Source organism: Lipophrys pholis (genome assembly GCF_963383615.2).
Source record: "Lipophrys pholis genome assembly, chromosome: 10".
Lineage (NCBI taxonomy): Eukaryota > Metazoa > Chordata > Actinopteri > Blenniiformes > Blenniidae > Lipophrys > Lipophrys pholis.
Genome location: NC_137640.1, coordinates 127,267 through 145,959, shown reverse-complemented (window position 1 = coordinate 145,959; position 18,693 = coordinate 127,267). Strand labels below are relative to the sequence as shown.

Sequence of the window (18,693 nt, the reverse complement as noted above, 5' to 3'; positions counted from 1 at the left end):
CTAGTAACCTGCTACTGTAGCCACTGCTAAGCCTGGCTAATGTAGCCTGCAAATACGTTTGCCAACCGTCCCTTGAAAAACGGAATCGTCCCGTATTCGCAAAGAAAAGTACGTGTCCCGTATGGAGCTGAAAAGGGACACACTTTGTCCTGTGTTACCTTGAGAATCAAAACTAGTCTGTAAAATGTCAATAGAATTTATGACCAGCATGACGCTTTATATCAAAACTTACGGTAAACTTCTCCCGCCGCCTCTCCTGCTCTGTGACCAATGAGCTGACAGCATACTCACACACGAGTATGACAATACAGAATCCCAATCATCTCATTGGTTGAGGTACAGTTGCTCAATAACAAGATACCGGAAGTCAACAGACGAGCAGACAAAGCAGCATGGTGACACATTTGGATATTACACCTACGATCAGCAATACTCCTCCGAAAAAAAATTAAAAAGGCTGCAGGAATACAGGATTGAGAGGAAGTCAACATCTGGAGGAAAAAGGGCCTGATAACACGTAGAAAGCCACTGCACTCTGTGCTGGAACACTTTTGATCCACCTGCTCTGTGCATGTGGGAAGATTTCCTTCAATGACATGGAGAAGCTCATTGAGCAGCTTTACCTGGTCGGCAGGTAAGAATGAAACAACGACCTGGGTCGTGATAAACCATGTTTAATATTAGTGATAGTTGGAAACAAAGGAATACAATTGATAGCTTTATTTATCCCTTGGGATGACTTTATATATATGATCTGAGTCTAAGTCCAATAAATACAATTGATAGATCATATACATATAAATACATCATCATAGGCAAAAAATCAACAAAAATCGAATTTGTAGCTAAAATGGATTTTCATTGTGCAAATTTGAGTTTTTCAGCATTTTTCACGTTCTGTTCAACCAATCCTTGTGGCTTTCTGTTGTTGCTGTTGCACTTTAGCTTGAATCTTTTTTTTTTTAATTGACGCAAATCCCTCACCACCGCAGGCCTCTTATCTTCACACCAGTCTGACTGGGTCCGGGACCTCCTCTTCCGATAGGGGGGGTCTCGGTGGAACAGACTGAACACAGGCAGTGTTTTTGCTGCTAGGGCCAGTTTAAGTAGCAGGGTTAGGGTTAGGGTTAGGGTTAGGGTTAGGGTTAGGGTTAGCTCTATTTCACAACACAGTTTAATGCAGCGAGCCGCCACACGTCATTTGGACGGTCAATCTTCGAAAAAGACAGACAAAAAAACAGCTGCTGAAAGTCGTCTAACTTATGTGTACTGTAGAACCTCGGACGAGGGATCCGGTAAGAGCAGATAAATAGTCGAGCACAGAGAGGTTTTAACTGTTAACAGCTTAATGAGGGACAGCCTCCAGCAGGGGGCGCTGCGGTGAAGTGTACTTCTGTCAAACATAAGGCCCCTGGACCAATACCGGCCGCAACAAGCTCCAATGAGCCCCAGAAACCACCAAGCCAGGTGGTTATATGGATTTTTTTTAACATTTCACTGTATTTTGAAGCAGAATGTTTCATTAAAATTGACTTTATGTTGAGGTTGTTGTCATTTTTAGTACTAATTGTGTGATCTGGCAAAATTCACCCCGTATACTGTGACCACAACAAAGAAACTCTTTCAAGTGTAAATTCAAAGGTTATTATAGCTTTATTTTATCAGCAACTCAAGATCAAACTGGACTGTATGTGGTTTCTGAAGTAAAATTTTATTTAGTATTTATTTTCAATACCTCTTTGTATGTATTATATTCATGTATATAGCTTTATATTGGTTCAGTCATGTGCTTTTAAATAAGTATGTTTCTTCAGTAACATCTGGTATTATCTGGTGTTTGGTTCCTTCAATATCAACTAGTCCTACAGTTTATCACCTCACAATGTAGTACACAATGTAGTGTTTAGTAGTACAGAATGCATTAATGCATTACAATGCACCATTGAACTGCTGAATCTCCTCTCCTGTTACTGAGAGGAGCGTCTGCACCTTGTTGTGTGGCGCGCCGACGTGTCAATAAACCCAGTTAACAAAACAAACAGTGTGCTAAGCGGCGTACGTAAACAAGAACGGGAGGGTTTACGGTCGATAAAATATTGAAATATTATGGGCCAGTCAAGAGTGAGGATCCTCACGACCAATCAGCAGATGGCTGCGTTGTCGCTCCTCCTCACAGACCTGTTCCTAGGTGCTCGGTACCTCAACGGAGGCAGAAAATCCTACGCGGTGTTTGCGGTTTCTTTCCGTACCATCCGCAACTTTTTCAGTCAGACCACACAACCCCCCCCCGCGACGTTCCAGCACAGAAAGTGAGGTGGAACCGCGGCTCAAGAGAACAGCAGAGAGGTTCTAGTTCCTCCCCAACATCCAGGCTGTTGTTTCTTTGCCCTCAGCATCCAGCTCATACTGTGTTTGTGGAGAGGATTCCTTCTTCCATGAAGAAGAAGTGGACTGATGTGCAGAACGTTTGTATGTTCTGCTGAATTAATTAGAAGTGAGCTCATTGTCAGTCTAAATGATGAAATGTCTTCATCAGAGTTTTACTCTCTAACACTGAAAGACAAACAACTCCTCACTGCAGTAAGAGCTCAAGAGAAATCCCAATGGAACAATATTCTGTCTTTACATGATGGAGCATTGAGTTCATGAAGTCATTCTTTGTTACTTCAACTGTAGCCTACTGTCATTCACCTAGGGGAACAAATATTCTATGTGTAGAACTTTTCCACACACTTTCTGTTTGCACTTTTCTTATTGTACATTATTACAGGAATGTTCTGCTTTCTATTGTTTTCTATTAATTTATAAAATAGAAAGTACATTTGTATTTATTCTGTTGTTATTTAAGCCAGACAAAGTTCTGTTAAAGAAACGTGTTTATATTCTATGAAAGTTTCTATTTAAGAAAAATACAAATTTTAGTCTGTCAATGTTTGTATTTTGCAATTAAAAGAAATTGCTAAATAATTTGCTTTCAATGTGTTCATATCACAAATAATATGCATCTACTGAAATTCAGGTTCATGTCAGAGAGTAAAGAAAGTGTTTCATACGGAAAAAAAGAGCCAAAGAAATGTCGCCACGCCAGGAACGGTGAACGTAAACGGGCCGGCCGGCCCTGCCAGCAACCCTACGAGCAAAACGTCGCCTCAGTATGTCATCATTGGCATCCGATTGGTGCTAACCTAGCCTTGTGGTCCTCAGCTGGTCTCGAGGAAAGGTCTGAGCCGGTCTTTGTTCACGGCCACCAAGAAGTGGTTCGGCGGGGGGAAGATTCCAGAGAAGAGCAGTGCCGAGCCCAAGAGCACCTGCGGCGTTCTGTAAGCTAGGCTATCCGATGTTGATGCTAAATCTTATGAGCCCAGCACACACTCTGACTCCCACCCTCCCATCAGGTACCCCCCTGAGGCTCCGGAGCTGCAGATCAGGAAGATGGCTGACCTGTGCTTCCTGGTGCAGCACTACGAGCTAGCTTACAGCTGCTACCACACAGCGAAGAAGGACTTCCTGTCAGACCAGGCCATGCTGTACGCCGCGGGGGCGCTGGTGAGTCATGCTAATAGAATGCTGTATGCCGCGAGGGCGCTGGTGAGTCATGCTAATAGAATGCTGTACGCCGCAGAGGCGCTGGTGAGTCATGCTAATAGAATGCTGTACGCCGCGGGGGTGCTGGTGAGTCATGCTAATAGAATGCTGTACGCCGCGGGGGTGCTGGTGAGTCATGCTAATAGAATGCTGTACGCCGCGGGGGTGCTGGTGAGTCATGCTAATAGAATGCTGTACGCCGCGGGGGTGCTGGTGAGTCATGCTAATAGAATGCTGTACGCCGCGGGGGCGCTGGTGAGTCATGCTAATAGAATGCTGTACGCCGCGAGGGCGCTGGTGAGTCATGCTAATAGAATGCTGTACGCCGCAGAGGCGCTGGTGAGTCATGCTAATAGAATGCTGCACGCCGCAGAGGCGCTGGTGAGTCATGCTAATAGAATGCTGTACGTCGCGGGGGCGCTGGTGAGTCATGCTAATAGAATGCTGTACGCCGCAGAGGCGCTGGTGAGTCATGCTAATAGAATGCTGTAGACCGGGGGGTCGCTGGTGAGTCATGCTAATAGCATGCTATAGACCGGGGGGGTCGCTGGTGAGTCATGCTAATAGAATGCTGCACGCCGGGGGTGAGTGAGATAAAAACAAACTGAAATCTTTAGGTTCCTTGCGTAACGCCGGTTCTCTGAGTAGCATGAGTGAGTGTCTCACATTGGGACCGCCTCCAGCATGACCTCATCAGAAGCTCGTATTGCATTCTGCTAGCCATTATTGGCTGGAATCAAGTGTGTCAGTGTCCAGGGGGCGGAGTCCCTTTCCCTATAATTAGGCTTGAACCGCGGTTACGCAAGGAACCTAAAGTTCTCTTTGATAGCATTCGTTTCGTGTCTCACATTGGGAAATCCTGACTCCCAGATTGCTGGGCAGATGTTACCCTGGGACCAACTGGCTTAAAATGAATTCACGAACGTCACATCCAGGTTTTGTTTCGCGTTCTGATCGGCGGCTGAGGAGCTGCAGCCACTGAGCAAGGCAGTGTGAGGCTGCAGGGGACGCTCCGGTCCGATCCGCTCCGAGACGCTCCAATATTATTTTATAACCACAGAAATTCTTCATAATGAATACTTTTGGTTCATCAGCAACTAAAAAACAAACTACATACCACTGTAAATGAAAGCTGGATTTTATAGGCATAAAATGAGCCTTTTAACGGCGTCATGTGAAACATAATTTAATCAATGTGTTTACGGAGGTTACCATGGAAACAGCTTTCAGAGCTTCGTTCTATCACTGTAAACCTCCATTCTTCATGTTGAAGCTTTTGATTCAGACTCTCCCAGACATAAAGTGAAAGGAGCAGAAATTCTCTATGTAACGCCCAAATGTTGAAAGATAAGCCCCAAACTCATACTCGCATTATTATTTTCCCCTCTATGTCCACTCTGGGGCTCCCGACTAAAACAAGACGGACGTGAAAAAACACCAATAGAGACAAGAAGAGACGTAATGTCTTCTTTCTCTTTGGTGCATCAGAGGTTCAGGTCAAACTAGATGGAGCGACCCGGACTAAACCCATGAATACAGTCCGTCTCCTGGTTCCTGGATGAGCACAGGGACCCGGACTAAACCCATGAATACAGTCCGTCTCCTGGTTCCTGGATGAGCACATGGACCCGGACTAAACCCATGAATACAGTCCATCTCCTGGTTCCTGGATGAGCACAGGGACCCGGACTAAACCCATGAATACAGTCCGTCTCCTGGTTCCTGGATGAGCACATGGACCCGGACTAAACCCATGAATACAGTCCATCTCCTGGTTCCTGGATGAGCACATGGACCCGGACTAAACCCATGAAGACAGTCCGTCTCCTGGTTCCTGGACGAGCACATGGACCCGGACTAAACCCATGAATACAGTCTGTCTCCTGGTTCCTGGATGAGCACAGGGACCCGGACTAAACCCATGAATACAGTCCGTCTCCTGGTTCCTGGATGAGCACATGGACCCGGACTAAACCCATGAATACAGTCCATCTCCTGGTTCCTGGATGAGCACAGGGACCCGGACTAAACCCATGAAGACAGTCCGTCTCCTGGTTCCTGGATGAGCACATGGACCCGGACTAAACCCATGAAGACAGTCCGTCTCCTGGTTCCTGGATGAGCACATGGACCCGGACTAAACCCATGAAGACAGTCCGTCTCCTGGTTCCTGGACGAGCACATGGACCCGGACTAAACCCATGAATACAGTCCGTCTCCTGGTTCCTGGACGAGCACATGGACCCGGACTAAACCCATGAAGACAGTCCGTCTCCTGGTTCCTGGACGAGCACAGGGACCCGGACTAAACCCATGAATACAGTCCGTCTCCTGGTTCCTGGATGAGCACAGGGACCCGGACTAAACCCATGAATACAGTCCGTCTCCTGGTTCCTGGATGAGCACATGGACCCGGACTAAACCCATGAATACAGTCCATCTCCTGGTTCCTGGATGAGCACAGGGACCCGGACTAAACCCATGAATACAGTCCGTCTCCTGGTTCCTGGATGAGCACATGGACCCGGACTAAACCCATGAATACAGTCCATCTCCTGGTTCCTGGATGAGCACATGGACCCGGACTAAACCCATGAAGACAGTCCGTCTCCTGGTTCCTGGATGAGCACATGGACCCGGACTAAACCCATGAAGACAGTCCGTCTCCTGGTTCCTGGATGAGCACATGGACCCGGACTAAACCCATGAAGACAGTCCGTCTCCTGGTTCCTGGACGAGCACATGGACCCGGACTAAACCCATGAATACAGTCCGTCTCCTGGTTCCTGGACGAGCACATGGACCCGGACTAAACCCATGAAGACAGTCCGTCTCCTGGTTCCTGGACGAGCACAGGGACCCGGACTAAACCCATGAATACAGTCCGTCTCCTGGTTCCTGGATGAGCACAGGGACCCGGACTAAACCCATGAAGACAGTCCGTCTCCTGGTTCCTGGATGAGCACATGGACCCGGACTAAACCCATGAATACAGTCCGTCTCCTGGTTCCTGGATGAGCACAGGGACCCGGACTAAACCCATGAATACAGTCTGTCTCCTGGTTCCTGGATGAGCACAGGGACCCGGACTAAACCCATGAATACAGTCCGTCTCCTGGTTCCTGGACGAGCACATGGACCCGGACTAAACCCATGAAGACAGTCCGTCTCCTGGTTCCTGGATGAGCACAGGGACCCGGACTAAACCCATGAATACAGTCCGTCTCCTGGTTCCTGGATGAGCACAGGGACCCGGACTAAACCCATGAAGACAGTCCGTCTCCTGGTTCCTGGATGAGCACATGGACCCGGACTAAACCCATGAATACAGTCCGTCTCCTGGTTCCTGGATGAGCACAGGGACCCGGACTAAACCCATGAATACAGTCCGTCTCCTGGTTCCTGCACGAGGCTGTCAGCGGAAAATTGTTGAAATCAGTGACGAATCACGTTTTGGAGTGACGCAATGACGTGGATCCCACTGGCTCCGCTAACGGTGGAAAAAGAACCGGTTCTTTGGTGGTGCTCATTTAAGAACTGGCTCTGGCACCGGCCCCGAACTAGAACCTGATTCTTTTTGGTGGAAAAGCCCTAATAGACACTTAAGGCCCTCAAGGGGCACATCATATGTAACCGCTTTTGCTCCTCTGAGGAGAATGGTGGGGGATTAAATGACACAAGATCAATCTAGGAACATGACCCCAATACCTTCGGCATAAATGCTGGATTAGGTTATAAGGCCCCCCTTAGGTTCCTTGAGAAGAACGTCATACATGTCTGATGTACTGACCGAGCATTAATCTCCCCCACACGTTTAGCTGAAGCCAGAGACAATGATAAAGCTGTCTCCATGGTCACCATCTTCAAGTCCTCCTGTTCCAGTGGTTCAAAAGGTGGACCAGAGAGGGCATCAAGCGCCATGGGAAGGTCCCAGGATGGAGCTAGCGACTCACAAACTGGGAGCTTACGGCGAGCACCCCTCATATACTGGCAAATCAGGGGATGTTGACCCACAGTCTTCCCCTCAAAGCCAACGTGGCAAACTGAGATTGCTGCCAAACCCTTTTCTTTTATCTACCATGTCTTGTAGGAAAGACAAGATCCCAGCCACCGAGCACTGGAAGGGAACTGTTCGTAAGTTTGAGCACCATTTTTCCAAAATTGACCATTTGCTCTTATACAGGGTCCTTGTTGAAGGAGCCCAAGCATTCTGGATGGTGTCAACTACATTACATTCAGAGAAAGACTAACAGTCCTCAGGTTGGACCACTCACTGGCCAAGCACATAGGGCCAGCCTCTCTGGATGGGGATGAAATATTTCTCCCCTCCTTTTAGACAACAGGTCCATGCCTATTGGCAGAGGTAATGGCTCCTGGTAATGGAGCTGGGTTATTTCTGTTAACCAGTGGTTTGCTGGCCAGCGAGGGGCAATGCGGATCATTGTGTGACTCTCGGCCCTAACCCTGGCGAGGGTTGGAGAAGTCAGAGGTATTGAGGGGATACATACAGGAAGACATGTGGCCACTGGTCAGCCAGTGCGTCCACCCCCAGAGGTGCATTCTGGTCTCGAAGGGAGAAAATCATCGGACAGTGAGTGTTCTCTGACATCGCAAAGAGTTCCACAGACGGCTGTCTGTAATGTTCCCAGATCAGGTTCACTAGGTCTGGTTGAAGTCTCCATTTTGTGTAATGGAGGTTTCCCCTGGACAGGAGATCTGCGCCACAGTTCAGTAATCCTGGCACATGAGTGGCCTTAAGGGACGCAAAGTGTTTACTGCTCCTGACAATCAGTCTGTGAGCCAGTGTGTGTGACTGCGGTGACCTCAGACCTCTGTTGATATAAGCCACCACTGTGGTATTGTCTGTCCAGACGAACACGTGATGTCCCATCAGAAGAGAGAGGAAGTGTTTCAGTGTCGGCTGGACAGCCAGCAACTCCAGATCATTTATGTGGGATGAGCGCATGTGGGGGATCCCATGTCCAAATCACTGTTCTCCCTTCGAACACGCCAACCCCAGTCCACTAGGGACGAGTCCGTTGTGACTACTTTCCTGCACTGAATAGCCCCCATTGGCACTCCCTGAGTGAGGAAGTCCATGCTTCTCCATGGGATTAATGCTGCAGCGCAGGTCACGGTGACTTGCACCTTGTAAGAGCCATGACAGTGTGGGTCCAGCCTGTGAGAAGCAACCCAGCGTTTCATTTCTTTCATATGTAGGCGCCCCATTGGAACCACCACAATGGCTGAGGCCATTAACCCCAAAAATCTTTGGCAAAGTCTGAGAAACACAAATTTTCCCCTTAGAAAAAGGGGTAAACAGTGTCTGAGTTCCTGAATCCTTTCTCCCATCAGTCTCACTCTGGCCTGAGCCGAGTCTCTAAAGAGACCTATGAAAGTGATTGTCTGACAAGGAAGAAGAACACTCTTTTCTAGGTTTAATTGAAATCAAGATTCAGCAGGTGTTCTGTGAGCAGCTTTGTGTGATCTGCTACCTCCCGGTGGGACGATGCCGCAATGAGCCAATCGTCGATGTACGTGGTGACACGTCACCTTGAGCTTGTGATTGGATTACTCCCCTGAATAAGGTGTTACAACGAACTGGAGAATGTATCCTCTGCCTATTGTCCTCATAACCCACTCTGAGTCTGTGCATTCTGCGCAGCTGTCTGCTCTGTGACAGTGGGCTTACAGGCCAGTGTGTCATGTATGGAGCAACAGCTCCCTCTTGTGGCAGAGCGGCAGTGCCATTTGTTTGGTTGACGAGCTGTGGAAAATATTGCTGTTTTCAACAGCCGGCAGCTCAAGGCCACTGAGCGGTACCACTCGGCAGGAGACAGACTGGCCGACTGAAGTGAACTGTGCACAAAGCGCCCGGCGACCTAGTCTTTCGCCCGTGTCTGTGGACAGTTTTGCTCTGTCCCGGTTAGCCTGTTAGCTCGAGGGCGATTTTCAAGAACTTCTGCTCTTAGCAATGAGAGGTTTTGGAAAGACGGACAGCGCAATGTCAAGCCCTATTCTAGAGAAAGGGACTCCGCCCCCTGGACTAGTCACGATACCATCATTTTGGTATTGATACCTTCTTTTCTACTATCTTTTCAAAGTACAAGCTGCGTTGGGAGAAGATTGTTTTGAAAATATGTTGTTTTGACTTTTATTTTGAAGTTGTGTCCAGGAATGTTGTTGGTAAATAAAGTCGAGTATGAAGCGCTATTCAGTTGCGGATCTCAGGTCGGAGGGCGGGAGCACACACCCCGTCTCGGTGGTTTTTTCACACCTCTCAGAAACCAGAGCGCAAAAACACAAAAGAAACCGGAGCGCCTTTTTCCGCACTTTTGATTGTCACAAACATCCCGGCACGCACGCACGCACGCACGCACGCACGCACGCGATCGTGTAACGAGCGGTCAATATCTCACGTGCACCCTCCGTCAACGAGGGCTCTCCTAGAGGGATCCCCGGTCATTCGCCACGCTCCCACATCTACAAAAACCAAATTGAATGAAAGTCAGAAGGAGGAGCAGCCGGCCGACGCTTCACCCACAAAGAGACCAACGACTGTCCTCAGTGCTGATTACAACACAGTGACACTCCGCAGCCACGTAAAAAAAAAAAAAAGATACGGTTATCGGCCGGGCCCAGTATAGTATCGTTTTATAGGCGTCAGTACTGTGATACCAATACAGTACCAGTATACCGAACAACCCTACCCTGGACACTGATGCACTTGATTCCAGCCAATAATGGCTGGCAGAATGCAATAGGAGCTTCTGATGAGGTCACGCTGGAGGCGGTCCCAATGTGAAACACCAAACAAATGTTATGAAAATTAACTATTCAAATGCTCTTTAGCCGTTTGTAGCTCTTTTAGCACATTTTAGCAGTTTTAGCTGTTTTTTTGCGATTCCATACATTTGACTGTTTTGCTTTTTTTTATAGGTTTTAGAAATTTTGGGAAGCTAGTGGTTTTTAAATGTTTTAGCAATGCTTATTTCATCTGTTTGTTGTTAGTTCTTTCAATGTTTCCTTCACCTGATTTTAAACGGTTTTATAGGAGATGGCGGCGGTGTCTGCGTTCCTCCAGGCCGGAGCTCCCCGGCCGTACCCGGCCCACTACATGGACACGGCCATCCAGACGTACCGCGACGTTTGCAGGTACAGGCTGTTGTTAGCCTAGCTTAGCATCAGGACTGACTTCTTTAACCCGACGTTTGTGCAGGAACACCGTGCTAGCAGAACGCTGCGCTCTGCTGAGCGCCGATATCCTGAAGAGTCAGGGGAAGTACTCTGAGGCGGCTACGCTACTCATCAAGATGACCAGCGAGGTGAGCTAACGGGCTAATGCTGCTAACACTACTCATCAATACGACCAGTGAGGTGTGCTAAGGCAACGCTCCTCCCTTGGAACATGCTAACATGACTAATGTATGATTGCCCCCCCCCCCACCTCTTCCTCTTCCTCCCAGGACTGCGACCTGCGCAGCGCCCTCCTACTGGAACAAGCTGCTCACTGTTTCATCAACATGCGAACTCCGATGGTCCGAAAGTTTTCCTTCCACATGATCCTGGCTGGACACCGCTTCAGCAAGGCGGGGCAGGTGAGGGGCAACAAGGTCCAAAGACAGGTCAGGGGCAACTACTGGGCTTTGAGGCAGGTGAGGGGCGACGAGGGTCAAAGAGAGGTGAGGGGCAACAGGGTCTAAAGACAGGTCAGGGGCAACGAGGCGCAACAGGTTTAAGGTGAGGGGCAACAGTTGAGGGGCAAGAGGGTTTTTTGTGTGTCTTTGTCAGTTTTCAGCAGCTCCTCCAACCGTTGGTACTAATATCTAACACGGTGTGCTGCAGCGCCGCCACGCCCTGCGCTGTTACCTGCAGGCACTGCAGGTGTACCGAGGGCGGGGCTGGTCCCTGGCCGAGGACCACATCAACTTCACGGTGGGCCGCCAGTCCTTCACGCTGGGCCAGGCCGAGTGTGCCGCTGCCGCCTTCCGCTTGGTGCTGACCAACGACAGCCGGCAGACGGCTGCCCAGCAGGGGGCGTTCCTCCGAGAGTTCCTCTACGTGCACCAGGTGAGCTCCAACTGTGACCCCCTGCCGCTCAGAGCATCCCCCCCCACTGACTGCTGCCCTATTTCAGAGCACCCTGGGGATCCCAGAAGAGCTGCCCCTGCTCCCCCTCCCCCACATCCACAGCTCGGCTGTTCGGGTCTACTTAGGACACGAGCGCAGGCCAGCGCAAGGTAAGCTAACCACTAGCTTCACCTCTAGCTCCACCGCTAGCTCCACCACTAGCATCACCACTAGCATCACCACTAACATTTAAGACTGTTTTAAGACTCCTAATATTACCAAATTGATGTTCAACTCTGCAATAGATATTGTATATCAATAAACCCTAAATATACACATATGTACATGTTTCAAAAAACTAAAGGGAACACGTAACAACCCAATGTGACTCCAAGTACACTGCTCAAAAAAATTAAAGGAACAGTTTTTTATCAGGGTATGGCATGAATTCAATTGCACTTTTCTGATAAGGTTTTGGTCAGGTACATGGCAGAGGGGGTTGTTAATCAGTTTCAGCTGCATTGGTGTTGATGGAATTAACAACAGGTGCACTAGAGGGGCAACAACGAGATGGCCCCCAAAACAGGACTGGTTTTGCAGGTGGAGGCCATTTCAAGTTCCTCCCTCTTGATCTTTTTCAACTGTTTTTCCACAAGTGTTGGCTTTAGCTAGAGTCATTATCACGACTGGGAGCATGAGGCGATTTCTTAACCCTCCTGAAGTTGCGCAGATTGTCCAACTCCTCCAGGATGGCACATCCATGCGTGCTGTTGCAAGAAGATTTGATGTGTCTCCCAGTACAATCTCCAGAGCATGGAGGAGATTCCAGGAGACAGGCAGTTACTCTGGGAGAGCTGGACAGGGCCGTAGACGGTCCTCATCCCATCAGCAGGACCGATATCTGCTGCTTTGTGCAAGGAGGAACAGGTGGAGCACTGCCCGAGCCCTACAGAATGACCTCCAGCAGGCTACTGGTGTGAATGTCTCTGCCCAAACAGTCAGAAACAGACTTCACGAGGGTGGCCTCAGGGCACGACGTCCTGTAGTGTGCCCTGTGCTCACTGCTCAGCACCGTGGAGCTCGATTGGCATTTGCCATAGAACACCAGAATTGGCAAGTCCACCACTGGCGCCCTGTGCTTCTCACAGATGAGAGTAGGTTTACCCTGAGCACCTGTGATAGACGTGAAAGGGTCTGGAGAAGCCAAGGAGAGCGCTATGCTGCCTGCAACATCATTCAGCATGACCCGTTCGGTGGTGGGTCAGGGATGGTCTGGGGAGGCATTTCCATGGAGGGACGAACAGACCTCTACAGGCTAGAGAACGGCAGTCTGACTGCCATTAGGTATCGGGATGAAATACTTGCACCCATGGTCAGACCCTACGCTGGTGTAGTAGGTCCTGGGTTCCTCCTGGTCCACGACAATGCCCGGCCTCATGTGGCAGGAGCATGCAGACAGTATCTGGAGGATGAAGGAATTGACACAATTGAATGGCCCTCACGATCACCTGATCTAAACCCGATAGAACACCTCTGGGACATAATGTTTCGGTCCATCAGACGGCGCCAGGTTGCTCCTCAGACTTTACAGGAGCTCACTGATGCCCTTAGACAGATCTGGGAGGACATCCCACAAGACACCATCCGTCGTCTCATTAGGAGCATGCCGCGACGTTGTCAAGCATGCATACAAGCACGTGGGGGCCACACAAGATATTGAAAAGAATTTTGAGTTGCAGAAATTGAATTTAGACAAAATGGACGAGCCTGCCACATCATTTTTTCACTTTGATTTTTGGGGTGTCTATATACGGAGCCCTCTGTAGGCTGAAAACCTTTATTTCCATCAAAAGATGTGGCATCCTTTTGTTCCTGAGACATTAAACTGTCTATATCAGTATAGATATCCAACATTTCTTTTTCACCATTGAAATCTTAAGTGTTTCTTTAATTTTTTTGAGCAGTGTATATCACATTGGTGTGAAATCAACCTGTCCAGTTAGGAAGCAACACTAATTGTGAATCAATTTCACCTGTTGTTGTGCAAAAAAAACAGACATGGTGAAAAGAGAGGCAATTAGCAAGACTATTGTGTTTGAATCAGGAGGGCGGCGACTGCCTGCCTTAGAAAACCGGCTTCATTCACAGAACCACATTACCCAGGATTCCCTGGAAGCGCGGGCTTTCGCCTACCAACAACAGTGACAGTTATACATCTTTCCATGGAGGACGAGTTATACGTCACACTGTCGTGACACACACATACATACACAGGTCAATGTGGTATGTAACATTTACCCCTCCATTTAAAATTTCTTAACAATTGCCATAAGCTAAGAACCCCCAAATGTAAGGAAATAACATGAATGGTCAACCTCACTAGATAAACCGGATAAACTGCCGGTTTACCCGTACAGCCCTCTGGGTTATTCTGCCACACGACAGGCTATACGCTACGCTAATGCCTTAAAAGTCAGTAAAATAGTTATTGAGGTACGACGGCCTCTGGCCGGACCGGACGGGGTCCAGTCTGCAGGGGTTCAGCCTGCACATCTGGTCCAGGGGAGCGTCTAGCCGGAGTCTCCACCCGTATGTCTGGAGGGTCCCAGACCCCATCGGTGCAACGTGGATCAGCTGCGGCTTGCTGGGCTGACAGGAAGCAGCCTCACCCGTGGGAGGCGACTGACATGCCAGCGTGAACCATCGGTCACACGGAAGGTGGCTGGCCCCAGTGGTGCTGTGATCTGCGTTGGTGCAGACCAGAAAGAGAGCAGCTTGTGTGATCCAGTGGCTCGCCGGACTCGGACCCAGTCCGATACGGCCTGGGGAGGGCGCCTGGGGAGGGCGTTGCTGCTGGAGTGTCTCTCGCTGGAGGGCATAGACGGTCCAAGGGAAGTTGTAGCTCGCGCCCTAGCATTAGTAGGGCTGGAGAGCTGCCAGTGGTATTGTGGTGTGTTGCTCTGAAGTGCAGTAAGGTGCTCTGCAGTGATGTTGAAAATGACAGGCCGTCTGCCATGTGCGCTCTGAGCTCGTTCTTAAGGGCCTGATCAAACCTCTCCACACTCCGTTGGCCTCCGGGTAGTAAAGGGTGGTCTTAATGTGTTTTATCCCCTTACCCTCTGAAAAAGCTGCAAGGTCGGCTGAGATGAACTGGGGCCCATTATCAGTGGTAATGGCTTCAGGAACACCCCAGCGGGCGAACAAGGAGGAGGGAAAGTTGATGATCACCGTAGTGGTGACAGACCTGGCAGGAAGCACCTCCGGCCATTTGGAGTGGAGATCGTAGGCCACCAGGAGGAAGCATTGATGCTGTGGAGTGCCATGAAGTTCACCACATATGCCCACCTGTATGCGGGTCCATGGTGCCTGAGGCCATGGCACAGGCTGTAAGGCTGTAAGGGTGGAGGTGTGGAAGGGCCGGTTTTACCACTGGTGAGGCAGGTCGCACAGTCTCTGACCAGATCCTCGATGTCTCTGTCGATACCTGGCCACCAGACCAGGCCCCTGCAGCATTGTTTGACCTTTACAATGCCCAGATGGCCGTCGTGGACCATGGCCAGGACCCGTTCTCTCAAAGCGCTTCGGACCACCAGCCCTCTCGCCACACAAACATCATTCCAGCAGGAGAGGTCGCTTCTGACCTGGTGAAAGGGTGCCAGTTCCTCATGGACCCTGGGAGGTCAGCCGTTACGAGTGAAAGTGCAGGGATGGGTGAGAACAGGGTCTTGTGCAGAATATGCCTGAAGTTCTTTCAGAGAAAACGGCTGCCTCGAGGGGTGTGTGCAGCAAGAGGATCAGATCTGATTCTGATCCGTCTTGGTTGGTGTCTGGTGCAGAGGTGGGTGTGGCTCTGGAGAGGAGGTCTGCCACGACATTCTCCCTGCCTGGGGTAAACTGTGTGGAGAAGTTGTAAGTCTGTATCCTCCCAGACCATCGATAAAGGCGCAGCGGTTTGTGGCCCGATCTGGTTGTGACCAGGAGGGCTGTGAGGGCCTGGTGGTTGGTCCGTAGTGTAAATTGTCGACCGTAGAAGTACATGTGCCACTGCTCACATGCCCAGATGCAGGCCAGCGCCTCTCTTTACCCTACAGAGTACTTCTGCTGATTTGGCGTAAGTACCCTTGAAGCGAACGCCACTGGACGCTCGGTCCCTTTGTGAAGTTGAGACAGAACTGCGCCGACTGCAGTGTTGGGAGTCATCGCTGGTCACAAATGTGGCGCTCTCGATGTCAAAGTGAGCAAGTACAGGTGGGAAGGTTAGTTGAGATTTGAGCCGGCTGACTGCGGCAGAGCATGCAGGAGACTAGGCCCAAGGTGCATCTTGCTTCAGGAGGGCGCGCAGCAGTGCAGTAGTGTCAGAGTATTCGGGAAAGAAGCGCAAGTAATACGCTGTCATCCCCAGAAACGATGATGGCTGCACCGAGCAGGAGGGTTCAGGGAGGCACAAGATGGCATTGAGGTTTGAATGCAGCTGGCTCAGGCGGAACCCCACAAACTGGATAACAGGAGCTGCAAAGATGCACTTCTCCCGGTTCAGTGTGAGGTTGTGACCAGCGAGCACATCCAGCACCCTGGAGAGGCGGTCATCATGTAGGGCGGATGTTGCGCCATGTACCACAATGTCATCCAGGTACACAACCACCACGGGAATGCCTGCGAAGATGGTGGCCATGATTGGGAGCGGAGATGAGTCCAAGAGCATCTAGGTGTAACGAAAGACCCCCATGTGGGTCACAAAAGTGGTGAGGTTGTGGCTGTCAGGGTGTAGGGGAACCTGCAGGTAGCCCTGGCAAAGGTCGAGCTTTGAGAAGTCTGTTGAGCCGTGAAACTGCGCCGAGAGCTCCTCCACTGTGGGTAGTGGGTACCTGTCTGGTACCACCACTTTGTTTACCTGTCTTAGGGCGACACAGGGGCGCAGGCCGCTTGTCTTCTTCTTTGCCACCACCAGATTGGAGTTCCAGAGCGAGCCGTCGACTCGTTCGATGATGCCAGCATCCAGCAGTTTCTGCAGCTCGACAGTGACATCATCATGCAGGGTGAGGGGTAGCCAACGCAGAGGTTGGATGACTGTTTTCACAGCTGGGTTGATGAGTGGTTGGTGGTTGAATGCAGTGAGGCAGCCCAGCCCAGTGAAAAGCGATGGCCAGCGCTGCTGCCATGGCGTGGTCACTGTCAGGATGGTAGTTCCCAGGTTGTCAGTGATTGAGAAACCCAGGGCGCAGAACAGGTCGAATCCCAGGAGGTTGGCTCCATGCCGGGACACTTGGAACGAGAATGCTGGGAGGACTCTGGAGCCATAATGAACAGAAAAGGTCGCGGTGCCGATCATGTTAATTTCAGTGTTTCCATAGCCGTACAGCTCCTCTGCTCCTGCTCTGATAGTCTGTCTGGGAAACAGCCGCTGGACTTTTGGACCCACTGAGAAGAGACCTGGAGGCAGCCGTGTCCAGTAGCGGTGGTAAACACACGCCATCCAGCTCCACCGTGCTCCAGGAGAAAGGTTTGTTGTTGGCGCCCACAGAGTGAATTGGGGTCGGGCTTGATGGGCGGGATGAGCTGCGCTGGGTACTTGTGGAAGCAGGTGCTGAGCGGCACACTTTAGCAAAGTGATTGAGTTTACCACAGCGCTGACATCTCTGTCCCGCGGCCGGGCAGACCGGTGCCCATGTGGCGTGAGAGAACGAGCCACAGTTTCCGCATAGCCAGCGTGCTGAGGCGTCCTAGTGTCCCGCAACGTTAACCTGGAGCTCGTTGTGAGGATAAGTGGGGTTGGGATCCTGAGCTGCTGGCGCCGCTGTCTGTGCCAACGGAACAGAGTATGAAAGAGTCGGGTCTGTAGCCGAGAGCCGCGATGTTAGCTGAGCAGCCGACTCGAGCTGAAAAGCCATCTCCACTGCCTTAGACAGAGTCGTATCATCCAGTGCCATAAGCAGTCTCTCACATAGTTTGTGATCAGCTGTGTGCTCGGCGAACTGATCACGAATAAACTCATCTTCTAAGTGTCCAGATTCCGTGACGTACTGGTGGACGGACTCACCGGGTCTCTGTCGGCGCTGTCTGAAGATGATCCGCCGGACGATAACACTCTGTGGAGCAGCGAAATGTCCAGCCAGTAAGGCAACACAGTCCCGATACTTTTCCGCGGTTCCGAGCATGCAGGAAATATGTTGTCCCTCGTTTCACAGGCTGTGAATGAGCAGAGCCTTTAGCCTAGCGTCCCTAGCGTCAGCTAACCCGGCGGCAGCGATAAAAGTTTCAAAAGACTCAAACCACCTGGGCCATGGGATCGCCCGGCAAAGCGAGGAACAAAGAAAGTGGTGAAACTGGAAAAAACTTCATCCTCTTGGCCAATGTTGTGTACTTCGACTGTGGCTTTATTCACAGAACCACATAAACAGTGACCGTTTCTGAGTTATACATCACACTGTCGTGACACTCACATACACACACAGGTCAATGTGGTATGTAACAAAGACAGCTCCTATAAAGGAGGTTCTGCAGGTGGTGACCACAAACCATGACGCTGTTCTCCTGGTTCCTGGCTGATGTTCTGCTCACTTTTGTATGTTGTTAGTGATCTCAGTCCTCGAGGCAGCAGGAGGCGAGTCGACAACCGACACAAATTGCTCAGGTTGAGCAGCTCATCCAAGATGGTACATCAATGTGAGCTGTGGCAAGAAGGTCTGCTGTGTCTCCCAGCACAGTGTCCAAATCATGGAGGATACCAGGAGACAGGCCAGGACACCAGGAGACATGGAGGGGGGCGTAGGAGGGCCACAAGCCAGCAGAGCCCTGCAAGAGCCCTGCAAGATGACCTCCAGCAGGCCACTAATGTGATGTTTCTGCTCAAAATGTCAGAAACAGACTTCACCAGGGTGCCATGAGGGCCCTCGTCCTCCAGGGGGGGCTGTTCTTACAGCCCAACACCCTGCAGGGCCATTGGCATTAGCCAGAGAACAGCAATATTGGCAGATGAGCTGGAGTCTGGAGACGCCGTGGAGAACTTTCTGCTGCAGCAACATCCTCCAGCATGAGCGG

General features: G+C 50.4%; 1 protein-coding gene across 4 annotated transcripts in view; it reads left to right on the top strand.

Moving 5' to 3' along the window:
• The window catches only part of trappc8 (trafficking protein particle complex subunit 8), a 39,898-nt gene that overhangs the window by 6,627 nt on the left and 14,578 nt on the right, over positions 1 to 18,693 (top strand). For all 4 annotated transcript variants that reach the window (XM_080473486.1, XM_080473485.1, XM_080473484.1 and 1 more), the window contains 7 exons: positions 3,205 to 3,320; positions 3,396 to 3,546; positions 10,640 to 10,740; positions 10,805 to 10,910; positions 11,052 to 11,183; positions 11,431 to 11,655; positions 11,723 to 11,825. In XM_080473486.1, the coding sequence (XP_080329612.1) occupies positions 3,205 to 3,320; positions 3,396 to 3,546; positions 10,640 to 10,740; positions 10,805 to 10,910; positions 11,052 to 11,183; positions 11,431 to 11,655; positions 11,723 to 11,825 (934 nt within the window). The remainder of the gene's footprint in view (positions 1 to 3,204; positions 3,321 to 3,395; positions 3,547 to 10,639; positions 10,741 to 10,804; positions 10,911 to 11,051; positions 11,184 to 11,430; positions 11,656 to 11,722; positions 11,826 to 18,693) is intronic.